Source organism: Hemiscyllium ocellatum, chromosome 24, assembly GCF_020745735.1.
Source record: "Hemiscyllium ocellatum isolate sHemOce1 chromosome 24, sHemOce1.pat.X.cur, whole genome shotgun sequence".
Taxonomy (NCBI): Eukaryota; Metazoa; Chordata; class Chondrichthyes; order Orectolobiformes; family Hemiscylliidae; genus Hemiscyllium; species Hemiscyllium ocellatum.
The window spans coordinates 40,152,100-40,170,104 of NC_083424.1; the positions used below are offsets into that span (position 1 = coordinate 40,152,100).

The window sequence follows — 18,005 nt, forward strand, 5'->3', positions numbered from 1 at the left end:
TTCTGTAGTGCATCTTGCAGATGGTACATGCTACTACTACGGTATATTGGTGGTCATGAGTGCAAATGTTTATGAACGTGCTGTAATATTTATGACTTCCTGCATCTGCTTCTGGATCATGGTAACCAGGATGTTGATAGTGACTGATTTAATGAAGATAACATCATTGGTTGTCAAAGAGTGATAGCTAGGTTATGTAATGTTGGCTTTTGGCATTGTCTAGCACTCGTGTGGCCTGAATATTAGTTGTCAGCTCAAGCCTGAATACCATCCAGGTCTTGATGCATTTGAAGATGGACTGCTTCAACATGTCAAATTGAGAATAGCATAATCAGCACATATCCTCACTTATGACCTTATAATGGAGGAAATGTCATTGATGAACCAGTTGAAAATGGTTGGGCCTACTACACGAACTTAAAGAATACCTGCAATTGGCATGCTGGGACCCCTTATTGATAGGAGGGAAAGCTGTCTATCCTATCAGCAATTCAGTTTGTTTATCCACATTTGTCCTAAGGATGTAACGAGGTCAGGAGCCAAACGGGCCTGGCAGAACCCAAACTAATTGTAGTTGAGCTAGCTATTACTAAACAAGTACTGCTGATTAGCAGCGTTGTTAATTCAATCCATCACATTGCTGATGATCAAGGGTAGACTGATGAGGTGATAACTGTGGGTTGGATTTGTCCTGCTGTGTACAATTTATTTTTATTTATTTATTTTGTGGAAGTGGTGTCACGGTGTGGCCAGCATTTATTGCCCATCCCCAGTTGCCCTTGAGAAGGTGACAGTAAGCTGCCTTCTTGAACCATAGCAATCCATCTACTACGCGATGACCCACAATGCTAATGGGGGGGAATTTCAGGATTTTGACCCAGCAGTGATGGCAATACATGTCCAAGTCAGGATGGTGAGTGGCTTGGAGGGGTACTTGAAGTTGGCATTCCCATATATTTGTTGCCCTTTACTTTCCAGATGGAAATAATCATGGGTTTGGAAGGTAATGGCTGAGAATCTCTACCCAATTTGTGCAGTGCATCTTTGAGATAGTACACACCACTGCTACTGAGCATCAGTGGATGCAGCAATGGATACAGTGCCAATCAACAGATTGCTTTGCCCAGGATGATGTCCAACTTCTTGTGTATCATTAGAATTTCACTCATCCAGTCACACTCCTGACTTGTATCTCAGAGATCGTGGACAGGCTTTTTTTTGGGGGGGGGGGGGGGGGGGGGGGGGGGGGGGGAGTTGCTCACAGTATTATTCCTAGCCTCTGGCCTGCTCTTGTTGCCACTGTATTTATGTGGTGAATACAGTTGGAATTCTGATCAATAACTCTGAGGATGTTGGTAGTGGGGAGAGTCAGGAGATAGTAACACCATTAAAGGCCAAGGGGCAGTGATTAGATTGTCTTTTGGTGGTGGTCACAGCCTGGCACTTGTGTGGCACCAAGATTACTAGTCTAGCCCAAGCTGGATATTGGCCTGATCTTATTGTATTTGAATATGAACTGCTCCAATACTTCAGTTGTGAATGATGCTGATCATAGATTGCACTTCTGACCATAGGATGGAGAGAAGGTGATTGATGAAGTAGCTGAAGATAGCTGGGCATAAGACACTACCCTGAGGAATTCATTCAGAGGTGCACTGGAGCAGAGATGACTGACCTCCAATAACAAGTGACTATCTTGCCATGTGTTATGTGTAACTCTAAACCACAGAATAGTTTTCCCTAATACCCATTGATTCCCACTTTACTCGAGCTCCATGATACCACACAATTAAATGCAGCCCTGATGGCCAGGAATGCACTCTCACCTCAACTCTAAAAATTCAGCTTTTTTTGTCCATAGTTGAAGGCTACAATTAGGTCAGGAACTGAGTGGCCCTAGCGGAACCCAAAGCCAGTGTCACAGAGCAGGTGCTGCTTGATAGCACCATTGACAACACCTTCCATCACTTTACTGATGACTGTCAGGAGACTGATATGATGGCAATTGGCCAGATTGGATTTATCCTGCTTTTTATGCACAGGATTTACTTGTGCAATTTTCCACATTTTCAGTTAGATGCCACTGATGTAACTGTATATAAGAAACATAACAATTTGCCTCATAATAGATACCATAGTGTAGCTGTATTGAAATAGCTTAGCGAAGGCTACAGCAAGCTCGACAACACAAATCTTCTGTACTATTGTTGGAATGTTGTCAGGCTCAGAATTTTTGCAACATCCAACATCTTAAGTTGTTTCTTGATGTTATATAGAATAAAATACATTTTCTGGCACCAGTGATCTCGAGTTGTAATGTGTAATTAGACAAGGTTTCATACAATAAATGTTCATGTTAATGAAATTACAGGAGCTCCTGACAACCAGCATAAGAGACAATGAAGGCCATTATCCAGGCACTCCATTTTCATCTAGTTCTGCAACCCATCCAAATCTGCATTGCCCATATTGACCTGATCATTTTTCTGGACTGGAAACAATACAATTTTAAAATGTTCCTTCCTGCACAAATCCCACCATTGGTCAAAAATCCATTAACCTTGTAATTCCATGCTCAGCTTTCCACTAATTCTGGCATTACTTCAATGCAATTTTTGCCCCTCCATTTTTACAAAGTGCAGCACGTTATTCAGCCCCTTAAGTCAAATCTGTGTTCTTGCCTAATCCTAATAATCAACTTTTAACCCCTTGTTCAACAAGGAATCTATCCACCTTGAATCTCACCAAGGATTCTGTTCCTGGAAAATGTTGTGAACGTATAGGTGCAAAGACTCATTTTTGGAAACCTCAAACTTTTCTTTCCTCCATTTTGTTGCTCCTTAAAACCTCGCTGCTCACTATCCTAAAACTTAATTCATTACTAAAGTTAGTTTTATCTAACATGCACTGCTCAAAAAAGGTGTTAAACAAAATTAGCTGAATTCCAAATTCCTGTCCGATAAAACAGCAAATAAAAATATGCAAGATTATGTATCATTATGTTGCTTTGATCCAAAGGGATAAACTGCATGGTCTTGGGTATCGCATAAACAAAAAGGCATTATTTAGGCAATCCCAACTTTTAAAGTAGTTTTAACTGCTGTTAAGGAAACTCTGGTTAAGAATTTAATAGTTCTTTAAACTATAATTCATAAGTTTGGTTTTTTTTAGGAAAATATGAATTGATCAGGTGGTTAGACAAAGTGCATAGCCTATGAACGTAATGCCTTTGTTCTTTATCTCATTACATCCTGTATTGCAACAAAACTCAAGTTAAATTAATTTTAGGAATATAATCCTAACCAGACTAACCTTAGTTATGCTCCCACTATAGCAAGAGCACCCTTCCTCAGATAAGGAAACCAAGACTGTATACAGTATGTCATCAAGATCGTGGCAGAGTAGGGCTCCTGTGCCTGGGCTCATCTGCTCGGAATGCTTTTACTCCCCCCATTTATCTATCATGTTCCGAGCCTGACAGCATCTGCCAGCCGACTTGAGTGGCCCAAGCAAGGGCTTCACTGTAGTGTCAAGAGTGCCCCTGCTTTTCTTCCCCTGGGGCAAACCTAGGACCTGGCATTGGAATCAGCGAGTTGCTACATTTGTGGAGATGTCAGCGAGGCAGGTGCAGTGGTGAAAGTTGGCACCTAAGGATTGGCAACTTCGTCATTGGTTGGATCTGGCAGTGGCAGTGAAAGCACATCATAGCAACACGGATGAGATGGGCCCAGCAGTGACAGATGCAACTGACATTGGCCTGCACTGGACCTGCCAGTGGCAAAAGATTGTCCCTGAAGAATGACGACTTCAAAGTTGGTTGGGTTCAGTGTAGACGGAGGTGGTCAGGGGGATGGGGGTAAATGGTAGTGCAGGTTGTGTTAATGAGCTGGCTCAGGACCAATGGACTAAGTTAGATTTCTTTTCTTATTCTTAAAACTATTCACATCGCACCGGATTGTGGCAACAGCGGGAAAACTTTCACTGTATTTTCATATTTTTCCTCACTAAAATACACATGACAACAAAAGCATTCAATATTCTAGATGTGGTCCCAAAAGGTCTTGCACAATTACATCAAGACCACCTTGCTCCTATATTCAAATCCTCCCACTATGAACAAACATTCCATTTTGCCTTCTTTATTGCCTACTGCAACTGTATGCTTACTTTCAGCGACTAGTGTAAGAGGACACCGAGGTCTAGTCGCATATTGACCCCTCAATTTATAGCTATTCAGTTGATAATCTGCCTTCCTGTGTGTGCTACCATAGTATAAAAAGCAAAATACAGCAGACTGTGGCAATTAGAAACAAAACAGAATAGATGGTTAACATTGAGTCTAGTTTGACTCCTCAAACTCAAAAATTCTGAAGAGTCATACTAGACTCAAAATGTGAACTGTTGCTCTGTCCACAGATGCTGCTAACCTGGCTGCGTTGCTCGGGATTCTTTGTTTGTTTTATTTCACATCTACCTGCCCAATTACAATGTACATCTTGAAATTGTTTGCAGGCTTCCTTAAAAGTTAACCATTCTCTCAGGTCGAGGAGAAAGTGAGGTCTGCAGATGCTGGAGATCAGAGCTGAAAATGTGTTGCTGGAAAAGCGCAGGAGGTCAGGCAGCATCCAAGGAACAGGAAATTCGACGTTTCGGGCATAAGTCCTTCATCAAGGACTTATGCCCGAAACGTCGAATTTCCTGTTCCTTGGATGCTGCCTGACCTGCTGCGCTTTTCCAGCAACACATTTTCAGCTCATTCTCTCAGGTCATCTGAAAATTGATACATATTGAGCATGATCTCAAGAATGACCTCAGACAGTAGTTACACCTGTAGTCTGGAAATATTTTTAAACTTCTGCTTCTATTCTTGAAGCAACTTATCCACCCTGGAAAGTTTTCTTCAATATAAACTTGTCTTGGTGTGAAGCAAATAATCTATGCAGCTCTGATACGAATGCAAGTTTGTCACCAATAGCTTCCTTAGTTCAACGTCATCTATTTTGCCAACTAACCATTTGAGCATTTCTCATTCAGATAAGCTGACATATTGCCTTTCATTGACTCTGCACATTTCCTTTCACTCATATCCTGAAGAAAGAGTGTCCTCTAATGATTGAAGAACAATCTTTCTATAGTCAGACAATAAAGGCTGGTTGGGTTTCCAATCAATAGCTCCTTTATTGCACAAAACAACAAACATGTATGACAATTATTCTGATCAGATTAACTTATGCCCTTCGTTACAATATACTGCAAGAACATGAAGACAACGTACACTCTACACCACCTTATCTCAGTCACAATTTATCTTCGTTTGGCTTTAAGAGGCTATGTTTTCTTGGACTTCTGACTTAACTGCGACTTTGCCGACTTCTTCTGTACTGCTCCAGTAGAATACAAAACAGTCCAATACATTACATGCAGATACTTATCAAATTAACACAAGCCAAATATTACTTAAAAATGTATAAAACAACTTTTTTTATTCACTTGTGGGATGTGGGCGTCGTTGGCTGGGCCAGCATTTTATTGCCCATTCTTTATGATTCTCAAAAGTGTGATGAGCTACCTTCTTGAATTGTTACAGTTTGATTTTGAAACTTGATAGAGTATTAAAATTCCTGGCTGTTTACGGTTCTAATACTAATAAATTAGGTATTGTGCCCAAATAGAGATTATTATATCCAAGGTGTGATGCAGCTGCTTTCTTTTTCAGCATAACTTCAAACCAAATCTCAAATTACCAACAATTTGCATATTTTTCAGGCTCACTGTCTTCTCCATTTCTGCAGCACAATACTAATTGTAGCAACCCTACCACTGATCAAAATTAGATAAACTAATCCAGCACAGTTGCAGGGATCAAACTAGTTCTTACATCTCAATAATAGTATGTTAGGAAGCATAACCAACATGCTTGTTGTATAAACAAGTCATACTTAAAACAGCTAATCGGAATACAATAAAATTGTGAAGCAAATAAGGGACAGAATTACAATAGCCAGTCAGTAGTATCGATAATATTTTCTGAAATTCATTTATTTTTTGTGCAAACAGATGAAATATTTTAAAGGTGAAACACTTCACTTTTAACGTTTGTTAATTAAGGGGGAAATCTTCCAAAGAATGTTCTCTCCAGTTTTGTCATGTGACAAGAAACAGGTTCTTGCATTACAAGGCAAAGCTAACAATTGTGATGAATGCAAATATACAAGCAAAAAAGCCACCATTTGTGCCCATTGTTCTCGAGAACACTTCATTCAAGAATCTGCACTGAAAATACAGGCCCAGATTATCCAAAAGCTCGACAGTCCTTTCTGCAACATGGACTAGAGTTGCTTATGGTGACCCTATGGAATCTCCAGCGTTGCAGATTCTGAAGAAATTATCTAGGTAATTGAAGACTCCACTGGGCATTGGAACCCTCCAAAAGCATCATTTCAATCAAAATTCAGAGGGTTCCACAGCAGTGAAGTAAATGATTACTCAAAGTATTAGTATCTAAGATACCCATTCTAACTCACAAGTAACCATTAAATTGATCCTTTCCTATCTGAAGTCATTCAACACCACCTCCACAACACTTCTTTCAGACCATTTAAAACAAAACACCCCACCGACCTGGCACATACCTGTCCCTTCCGTCAACAGAACCCAACATCTCTGGCCCATTGTAACATCACAGCAGTCTAACGTCATACTTACTTAGTATACGTAGCCTTTTCAAGAAGCTATCAAAGTGGCTGCCTGTGATATGGCGCCTTTAAACCACAGTGCAACAACTAACTGGAGATTCAAAATTTCAGACATAAGCCCTTCATCAGGAACCTCATTCTTGAAGGGTTTATGCCCAAACATCAATTCTCCTGCTATTTGGATGCTGCCTGACCTCCTGCACCACACTGCAGCAGCTAATTGCTGTGGAAAGGGGCGTGGTTTGCATTCATGTTCTGTGCAAAGATGGACCTGTCAGAACAAAAATATGACTTGCACTTCTGAAGGAGCTTTGACTGAAATCTATCAGAAATGTGGAGTTCTTCCTTTACATGAAGAGCAAGGTGGCAGTCTGCATATGGTTGCCAATCCTTGGAAAATCTGGCCAATTACTGATAATGTAGATTAATTCAAAATAAACATATAAAAGGAGGATTCAAGGATCTCAGTAGAAGTTAGCAAAGCAAACAGATTGAGAAAAAACCTACATTATAGATTATGCATTTAATGACTAATTGTACAGATTAATGTGCAGATTAAGTGGACAATTTAGCATGGCCAATCCATGGTGTTCAGGCATGTGTAGGTTTGGTGCATTAGTGGGGTAAGTATAGGGTAGGAGAATGGGTCTGGGTAGGTTACTCGGAAGGTTGGTATGGGCCAAAGGGATTCAATGATGAAACTGAGTACATTTAATCCAAACTGTACATTAGCATTAATATACTAGTTAATGCCTTTAATATACTACATTTGGAAACAGGTCAAAAAATGAATCATCAGTTTAACATGTCTCTTGCACGATATGGACAGGGAATTCAAGAATTTTCTTCATGATATAATCAACATTCATTTGTCTTATTGTTGTATTAGCTCACCTGTGTATCAAATTACGAGAATGCAGGTAGACCAGCCCCTGCAAGGCACCATGGGTAATGGCAGCAATCTCCACTTCCTGAAGTGGTTTCTTGTGAACTATTGGAGGAAATAAATTTTGGAAAACAACATTTTCTGGGCAATTCCATCAAATCTGCATAATTCAAAAGCCTGGAAAGAAAGCCAGCCTTGAAATTCCAAATATGAACACGAATGCTTGTGTATACTTAAATCATTCATAATATTGAAACATTGACACTAAACAAAAATGCAACAACAGTAGAAATTAAAAAGTATTTATAATTCTTTGATGAATTTTACTTAAAAAGCAAAAAGAAAAAGGGATCGCAAAAAGAAAAGGGATCACAAATATATACCTGCAGCATAATTCAATAACATTTAAATTAGACTGGATTGTGAATAAGTTAGTCTTTGCTTTCTGGTGAAGTTTTAAAGCAAATACTGTGAAATGGAAAATATTTCAAATAAAGTGAGCAAAAAAAATTTTAACCAGGTATACAGTGGCATGGAACTTCAGTTTGCACATCTTAATATATGCACCAATATGCTGCAGCATGTAGCAAAATTGCTTCAGTACCACAGATCTATCTTAGCCATATTAGAAGAGGCAGTCATTCATAAATTAGTGAGACAGAGATTTTCAAACAATAAAAAATACAGGATTTAGTATTAGTTATGTGGTCTTTGAAAACTTCATATGCAGATGAACTTTGTGCCACTCTCCATCTGGTTGCTGCCAAGGTACTCCAAAAGGAATAAGACATTAAAATGTTAATACAGAAGGCTGAAGGAAGCATTGTACAGAAACAAGGGAAGGCAATTTATTTGGATTGATGTAATGATTTGATGGCCACAAATGCAATGAAGGAAATTTGAAATTTCCTGCCATTTCTTTATATCCCAAGCTAGTACCTCTCTCTAGCAAACATTTATAATCTTCTGCAGCAGTGTGTGCTTCCACTCATGTAGAGAAATATCAAAAATACATGCAAGAGTACCCCATTCAGCTCTTCAAGCTTGTACAATCATTCAAAAGGATCCTGGCTCATCTTGCAATCTTAGTATCCCACTCCTACCCTCTCCCCATACCCCTTGATTCCTTTAGTCATAAGGGCAACATCCAGCTCCCTCTTGAATATATCTAATGAGCTGACCTCAACAGCTTCATGTAGGAGAGAATCCCACAGGTTCAGAATGGAGTGAAGAAATTCTTCCTCATCTCAGTCGTGAACGGCTTACTCCTTATTCTTAGACAATGACCCTGTCTATATAGACAGATCTACAGCACAAAAAGGGCCCTCTGGTCCATTGAGTCTGCACTGGTTAAAAAAAACAAATCTAATAATTCCAAACCCATTTTGCAGCATTTGGTGCATAACCTTAGAACATTTTAAGTATTTGGATGTTCAAGAGTTTCTCCTTCCAACACCCTTCAAGGTCGGGAGTTCCAGAAACCCAGAATCCTCTGAAGCTTTTTCCCTCTCATCTGCTTGAAACCCTCCTGCCCCAGGTGAAGGGAAAAGTTCCTCCTGCCTATTCCATCTATGCCTCTCAATTTCATTGATGTCAAACATGTTCTCTCAATCTCCTCTGCTCTAAAGAAAAACTCTAATTTGCCCTCTCTCCCGATAGAAAATACACCATCTCAAGCAACAACTTGTAAATCTCCTCTACACCCTCTCCAGCACGATTACACCCCTGCTATAATGTAGATTCGCGAATGCACACAATACTCTAGCTGTGGCCTAACATTTTACAGTTTCAGTTTAACTTCCCTGTTCTTAAAACTCTATGCTTCTGCTAATAAGAGCAAGTACACATGTCTTCTCAAACACTATCCACCTGAACCAAAAAAAAGTGTTAAGGGACCAGTGCATGTGATAGCAAGGTTCCTCTGGTCCTCCATGCTTCCCAAGGCCCATTATGTATTTGTTCATTTATTCCTTTGCCGTGTTTGTTCCGCCCAAGTGCATCGCCTCACTTGGCCAGATGGAATTCTAACTGCCACTGAACAGCTCATCTGGCCAGCCTGGCCATATGCTCCTGTAATCGAAGGCTATTCTCAACTTTTTACCATCCCCATCAATTTTTGTATCATATATACTTACTGAGCAGCCCTCCTACTTTCAAATCTAAATCAGTCAGTCAGTCATATAAATCACAAAGAGCAAGGACCCTAACATGGGCTCCCATCCTCCTCCCAAAACAACTAATTGTAGATTCAATTTGTCAAATTTCATTGGATTCCATGGACTCTTGACTTGGCTGCTGGACCTTATCAAAAACTTTGCTGAAATCCAAATAGACTGCATTAAAAGCACTGACCTCATCTACATATCTGGTCACCTCTTTGAAAAATTTAATCAAGATGCTCAGACACCATCTCCCCTTAACAGCCATACTGACTGTGCTTCATTAATCCCTGCCTTGTCAAATACAGAATACTTTCTGTCCATCAGAATTACTTCCAATTGCTTTCTCAACAGAGCTTTGACTGGCTCTGGTAGTATCCACGTTATCTCTTGCTGCCTTGATTAATGGTACCACGTTGTTGTCCTCCAGTCCTCTGGCACCTAATCCAAGGCTAGAGACGAATACAAAAGGTTTTCAAATGCCACTGCTGTTTCCTCCCTTACCTCATGGAACAACCAAGGTACGTTACATCCATCCTGGAGATTTATCTACTTTTAAGCCTGCTGGACCATTCAGAACTTCCTTTCTGTCTGTGCTAATTTCTAGAATTGTATCACAGTTCTTTGCCCTGATTTCTATCAAAAAAAATCAAGACAATGGCACTTTTAAAAAAGGAGGAAGAGAGACAAAAACAGAGACCATGTGTATCAAACAAGAATGAATCCTACACTGTCATCTGAAACAGCAAATGTACACAGCTACTGCCTTCGCTGTGTGAGTCCAAGTAGCTCTGGACATCGGAGCTCGTGGAAGAGAAATTAACAATGAAATGCACAGCTAACCTTGGAGGATTCCGTGTGGGAGAGCTCACAGCATGGGAGCAGCTAAATGCATAGTTAAGTGTAACTGGTCTCTTTTTCTTTGTAAATCTACAATAGATAGAGTGGGCTCTTTTTTGACTGGTTTATTCAGATCTGTCTTGATTAAATTTTGAAAATGCAGCAGTTACAAAGTTAGCCTGCAGTAGCCTTAGAGCAATAAGGCAATGTTATTTTCTGGGTTTGTAGAATATTAAGATGCCAAAATGGCCTTTAGTAGGGTGATGTGCACTTCCAGTCAAATGAGGGAGATGGGGGAAGAGTTTCCATGTTACTGATGATTTTGTTAGTTATGAATCCTATCAGTGGATTGGTTGGAGTAGCAGTGACAGGCAATGAGGAATGTACAGGAGTTTGGGGGCATGATGGATGGCAGTTGCAGAAAGGGAGAAAAACTGCAGATACAAAATCAGGTAAATGTGTTACCGCCAGGAAAAGGAGGAGAGGAAGGCAAGTGCTGGAGTCTCTTGTGGTTATCCCCAACTGAAACAAGTATGCTGGTTTGAGAAACACATCGGGTGATGGACTCTCAGGGGAAGGTAGCATGGACAGCCAAGTTTCTGGTACTGAGATTGACTCTAATGTAACAAGGAGAAGATCAGGTTCCAAGTGATAGATTGTGATAGGGGACACTCTAGTCAGAGACACACATTTGTGTGGCCAACAGCAAAGAGCCAGAATGGTGTGTTGCCTCCCTGATGCCCAGGATCAAGGATATCTCAGTGTGCAAAAGATTCTCAAGGAGGAGAGGGACCAGCAGGAGCTCATGCATTTGAAACTGATGTCATAGCAAGGAAAAAGGACGAGATTCTGAAGGGAGAATACAAGTAGTTCGGCAGGAATTTAAAAAGGAGGTCCTCGAGGGTAGTAAAATCTAGATTACTCCTGCAGATACGAGCTAGTGAAGGTGGGAATAGGAGGATGGAGCTGATGATGGAGGAGGGGCGAGGGGTTATATTTTTGGATCATTGGAATCTCTTCTGGTGTAGAACTGACCTGAATAGGAAGGATGGATTACACTTGAATTGGAAGGGGACTAATATACAGGCAGGGAGATATGCTAGAGCTGCTCAAGGAGATTTAAACTAGTCAGGTGGGGTGGGAGTGGGAGAAGAGAGAGGGGCATGGAACCAAGGAAATAGTGAGGACAAATCATTGACACTGATACAGTTGGGAAAAGGAGCAAGTCAAACAGTTAGGGCAGGCAGAAACAAACCAGGGAACAAGGTAGGACTGATAAATTAAACTGCATTTATTTTAATGAAAAAGAGGTCTAACAGGGAATGCTTGATTAGGAGCATGGGACTGGGTTATCATAGTAATTACAGATGTGGCTCAGGAATGGACAGGACTGGCAGATTAATGTTCCAAGATACAACTGCTATAGGAACAGTATGGGGCAGGGATGGTGTTATCCCAATGTAAAAACATTGCAGCCATACTTGGAGAGGATATTCCTGGGAATATATCCAGGGAAGTTATTTGGGTAGAACTGAGAATTAAGAAAGGGATGATGACCAATATTGGGATTGTACTATAGACAACTTGCAATAGTCAGCAGAAAATTGAGAAACAAAACTGTAAGGAGATCTCAGTTATCTGTGAGGATAATAGCATGGTTATGGTAAGGGATTTTAACTTACCAAACATTTCGATTCCCATAGTGTTAGGAGTTTAGATGGTGAGGAGTATGTCGACGAAAATTGTCTAGTATGTACTGAATCAGAAAAAGTGCAAAACTTGACTACTCGTGGGGAATAAGGCAGGGCAAGGTGTCAGTGGGGGCAGTACTTTGGGGGCAAGTAACCATAATTCTATTAGTTTTAAAATAGCAATAGAAAAAGATAGAATGGAGGAAGGCCAATTTTGATGGCATGTGGCAAGAACTTGCAGAAGCTGATGGGAGGCAGATGTTTGCAGGTAAAAGAAAGGTTGGAAAATGGGAAGCCTTCAAAAAAATGAGATAATGGGAGTCCAGAAACAGCATGTTCCTATTCAAGTGAAAGGCAATGCTGGTACGTGTAGAGAATGACTAGATGACTGGAGAAATTGAATTGTCGGTCAAAAAAAAAAGGAAGCATATGTCAGCTATCGACAGATCGAGTGAATTCTTAGAAGAGTATAAGGGCAATAGGAGTATACTTAAGGAGGAAATCGGGAGGACAAAAAGGGGAAACAGGATAGCTCTGGCAAGTAGGGTTAAGGACAAAAGGGTAACTAGGGAGAGAATAGGGTCCCTCAAAGATCAGCAAAGCGGCCTATTTGTGGAACCACAGGACAGGAGGGAGATACTAAGCAAGCATTTTACAGCATTGCTTACTGTGGAGAAAGACATGGAAGATACATAACATAGGGAAATGAACAGTGACATCTTGACAAATGCCCATATTAGAGGTGATGGTGCTGGGAGTCTTAAAACGCATAAAGATGGATAAATCCCCAGGATCAGGTGTACCCTAGAACTCTGTGAAGCTACAAAAGTGATTGCTGGCACCCCTTGCTTAGATATTTGGATCACTGCAGTCACAGTTGATGTGCCAGAAGATTCAAGGTTGGCTAACATGGTGACACTATTTAAGATAGATGGTAAGGAAAAGCCAGGGAACTATAGACTGGCGAGATTGACATTGGTGGTGGGCAAGTTGTTGGAGGGAATCCTGAAGGACAGGATGTACATGTATTTAGAAAGGCAAGGACTGATTAGGGATAGTCAATATGGTTTTTTTCCATGGAACATCATGTCTCACTAACCTAACTGGTTTTTTGAAGTAGTAACGAAAGGAACAATGAGGGCAGAGTGGTGGACATTATCTACATGGACTTGATTCAGGCGTTCAACAAGGTTCCTCACAGTAGACTGGTTAGCACTGATAGAACATGTGGAATATAGGATGACATAGCCATTTCGACACAAAACTGGCTTGAAGCGGTTAGAAGAGGAGAGTGTTGGGGAAGGGTTGTTTTTCAAACTGGAAGCCTGTGAATGATGGTTTGCCACAAGGAGCAGTTCTGGGCCACTGCTTTTCTTCATTTATGCAAATCATTTGGATAGGACCAGAGGAGGTATAGTTAATAAATTTGTAGATGACACCAAAATTAGAGATGTAGTAGATTACAAAGGTTACCTCAAGGGATTTTGATCAGTTGGGCCAATGGGCTGAGTGGCAGATGGACCTCAATTTAGACAAATTTGAGATACTACATTTTGGAAAGACAAATCAGAGCAGGACTTATACACTCGATGGTAAGGTCCTAGGGAGTGTTGTTGAACAAAGACTTTGAACTGCAGGTTCATTCTTCCTTGAAAGTAGATATAATGGTGAAGATGGCATTTGGTATGCTTTCCATAATTGGTCAGTGCATTGAGTATAGGAGTTGGGAGGTCATGCTGTGGCTATACGGGACATTGGTTAGGCCAGTGTTGGAATATCGTGGTCTCTCCTGCTACAGGAAGGGTGTGTGCAACTTGAAAGGGCTCAGAAAAGATTTTAGGATGTTGCCAGGGTTGGAGGGTTTGAGTTATAGGGAGACACTGAATAGGCTGGACCGGTTTTCCCTGGAGTGGAGACTGAGGGATGACCTTATATAGGTTTATAAAATCATGAGGGATATGGATAGGGTAAATAACCAGATCTTTTCCCTGCAGTGGGCAAATTCAGAACAAGGCGGCATTGGTTTATGGTAAGAGGGGAAAGATTTAAAATGGGTCCTAAGAAGGAACTTTTTCACACAGAAGGTGGTGCATGTATGGAATGAGCTGCCAGAGAATTACAGTTAAAAAGCATCTGGACGGGTAATGAATAGGAAGGATTTTACAGGGATAAAAGATGAGTGCTGCCAAGTGGGACTAGATTAGTTTAGGATATCTGGTTTCCATGCTGTATATCTCCGACTCTGGTTGGCATTGACATGTTGGACTGAAGGGTCTATTTCTGTGCTTTATATCTGTATGCCTTAAAATTGTCCCCCTCAGTGGTGAGCACCAAATAGAACCCTATCTGCATCTGCTATAGCTCTATGCACAAATATCACTGTGGCTCTTGATGGACCTTTACGGTTTTATAGGAACACAGGAACAGGAGTAGACCATTCAAGACTACGAGCCTGTTTCACCAACATCATAGCTCATCTGTGGTATAACTCCACATACTTTTTTGGGCCCATATCCCTTAATAACTTTCATTTTTAAGATATTAAATAGCTCTTTAAAGTAACTGATCCAATAGCCACTACCATTTGTGGAAGTGTTTCATTGTGTGTAACTATTTCCTGACATTTCTCCTGAATGGTCTGGCCCTGTTCCAGAATCCCCAACCAGTGGAGATAGTTCCTTTATCCACTGTTTTCCAGTTAACATCTTCAAAACTTGGATGACCCCACTTAACCTTCAAGATTCGAGAAAACAGGCCTCATTTGTATTATCTCTCACCCCTGAAGTCAAGATATGAGTAAAGTTATTATTCTTGTAAGCCTACGTTACACCTCCTCCAAGGTCAACATAGCCTTCCTAAGGTGCAGTGCCCAAATTTGCTCTTCGTACTCCAAGTGGGGTATAACCAGGGTCTTGTATAACTGCAGCATAACTCTACATCCAATTATGGAAAGCATACCAAATGCTATCTTCACCATCATATCTATTTTGGTGTAAAGGCCAACATTCCATTAGCTTTGTTGATTTTCTGCACCTCGTGCCATTTTAAAGATAATGTGCCTGAACCCAAAGTCTTTTGAGTATCCACTATATTTTAAATTTCATACTGTCTAGAAAATGCCCTGGTCTATCCTTCATCCATCCAAATGTATAACCACACACATTGAACTCCATCTGCCACAGTTTTATCTACTTAGTCTATCAGTATCAGTTTGCAATTTTATACCGTCTCCACCAGCATTGATTTGGGGACACCGGTGTTGGACTGGGGTGTACAAAGTTAAAAAAGTCACAACACCAGGTTATAGTCCAATAGGATTTTTTGGAAACACTAGCTTTCGAAGCACTGCTTCTTCATCAGGTGGTTGTGAAGCAGGACCATATGACAATTCATAGCAAAAGATGAGTGATGCAATGATACATTAAACAAACCTGGATTGTTAAATCTTTCACCTTTTAGATTAGGTTGCAGGTTTTGGTTCATTAGTATACAAATCCCAGAACTTCTGTTAAGCCACATTCTCAACATAATTTAAAGTTTTATAACAAAAAGGTGACATCTCAACTCAGAGAATGCATTAAAGGCGTGAGGTTAACATCTGTCTGCATCACCATCTTGAGTCAGACTAGTTCTATTCCCAAAGTAGACTTTGGGAATATTATATGGATTGATTGCCTGCATTGATAATCACCAGGAACACTTCAACAGTCAGGGACATTCAGCTTCAGACCTTTGGGTGACCATCCTCCAAGGCAGACTTCGAGACAGGAAACAATCCAAAAGTGCCAAGCAGAGGTTGATAGCCAAGTTCAATACCCATGAGGATGGCCTCAACTGGAAACTGGAGTTCATGTCACATTACAGGTGACCCCACTGCACTATAGACACACGGATACACACACACACACACACACTCATGCAGACTCTCTCATATGCACACACATGCAACATCCACGCATACACCCTCTCAAGCTTATGCCCTATCATACTTGCACACTCGCAAGTGCACTCTTACATACGGTCTCTCTCCTGCACATGTGCACACAGATTAATGGGACAAATTCGTATTTGAAGATTTGCAGATACATTCTATTTTGCTCAAAAAAATGCAGAACCTGCAAGCAGTCAATTTGTATATTTGTAAATTCCACTTTGAAAATACAACCATCTGAATCAAGATTGGTATACAGACAAACTTTAACTGCACACATTTAATGCATTGCCTGAACTGAGATGTCACCTTTTGTTGCAAAACCTTAAATTATCTTGAGAATGTGACTTAAAAGTAGTTCTAAGATTGAAGAATTGAAACCTGCAATCCATTCAAAAAGATGAATGACTTAATCTAGATTTGTTCAATGTATTATTGCATCACTAATCTTTTGTTATAAATGGTGTCTTAATAAGACATCACAACCACTTGAAGCAGCAGTGCTCTGAAAGCTAGTGCTTTCAAATAAACGTGTTGGACTATAACTTGGTGTTGAGAGATTTTTAAATTAGGCAAAAGTGAGGACTGCAGATGCTGAAAATCAGTCTAGATTAGAGTGGTGCTGGAAAAGCACAACAGGTCAGGCAGCATCCGAGAAGCAGGAAAATCAACGTTGCGGGCAAAAGCCCTTCATCAGGAATGCTTTTGCCCGAGACATCGATTTTCCAGCTCCTCGCATGCTGCCTGACCTGCTGTGGTTTTCCTGCACCACTCTAATCTAGACTCTGGTTTTCAAACTTACACTGTCGCATCAGCAGATTTGGAATGTAGGACTTTCTATGCCATTAACCAAGTCGTTAACAAAGACCATTAAAAATGAAGTCCAAGGACAGAACCTTGTGGGCCACTGTGGGTCACATCCTGCCAATTTGGCTATCTATCCATTATCCTTACTTTCTCTCACTAGCCATTTAATTTCCCAGCCATGTCAGTAATTTGCCCTCAACTTTGTGGGTTTCTACCTTAGTTAAGAGGCTATATGGGACTTCTTCAAATGCCTTCTGGAAGTTCACATTAACATCCATGGTCATTTTCTGTCCACTATCGAAGATGCCTCTTCAAAAAAAATTAAGTGAATTTTGTCAGGTGTTAACTGTCATGAATTCATGACAACTCTCCTGATTAAAGTCAAAAGTTAAGATGTTCATTGACCCAATCATTGATTACAGACTCCAACAATTTCTCCAGCATAGACGATAGGCTAATTCCCTGGCTTTCTTCTTTCACCCGTTAAGTGCAATTTTCTAGTCGAAAGAGATGACTCCTCTATCTAGCGAGCACAAAAGATTATAATTAGGGTATCTACAGTGTGCTCCTTTAAAACCTGCACATGTAAACTATCAAGTCCCAGAGATTTGTCACTCTACTTCCATTAATTTCCTCTTTGGCGATGTTATACTTTCAGTAATTTTAATCCTTGCTCCCAATCCAATAATTTCTTTGGGACCTCCAGCAAGCTATCCTCCTTTTCTACTTTACTGAGACACAAGCAACTATTCAACATGCTAACATTTCCCCACAGTCACAAAGTGGGGATAATGTCAGTCTTCAGTGGGCCAATATGGTTCCTGACCACCTGTTTTCTCTTTTATCTAACTATCAAATTTCTCCTTGATTTTGATGTTTCTGGCTGGTTACCTTTCATAATCCCTTTCAGTTCTTATGCTGCTTTTGGCCCTGAGCTGATCTTGGCATCTTGCCAATTCAGCAGGATCTGTGCTTACTTGCTACTTTTTGTTAGCC

General features: G+C 40.5%; 1 protein-coding gene across 7 annotated transcripts in view; it reads right to left on the reverse strand.

Annotated features, from left to right (window-relative positions):
* taok3a (TAO kinase 3a) overlaps positions 1 to 18,005 on the reverse strand; it is a 114,835-nt gene that overhangs the window by 49,654 nt on the left and 47,176 nt on the right. For all 7 annotated transcript variants that reach the window (XM_060843710.1, XM_060843706.1, XM_060843711.1 and 4 more), the window contains one exon: positions 7,590 to 7,686. In XM_060843710.1, the coding sequence (XP_060699693.1) occupies positions 7,590 to 7,686 (97 nt within the window). The remainder of the gene's footprint in view (positions 1 to 7,589; positions 7,687 to 18,005) is intronic.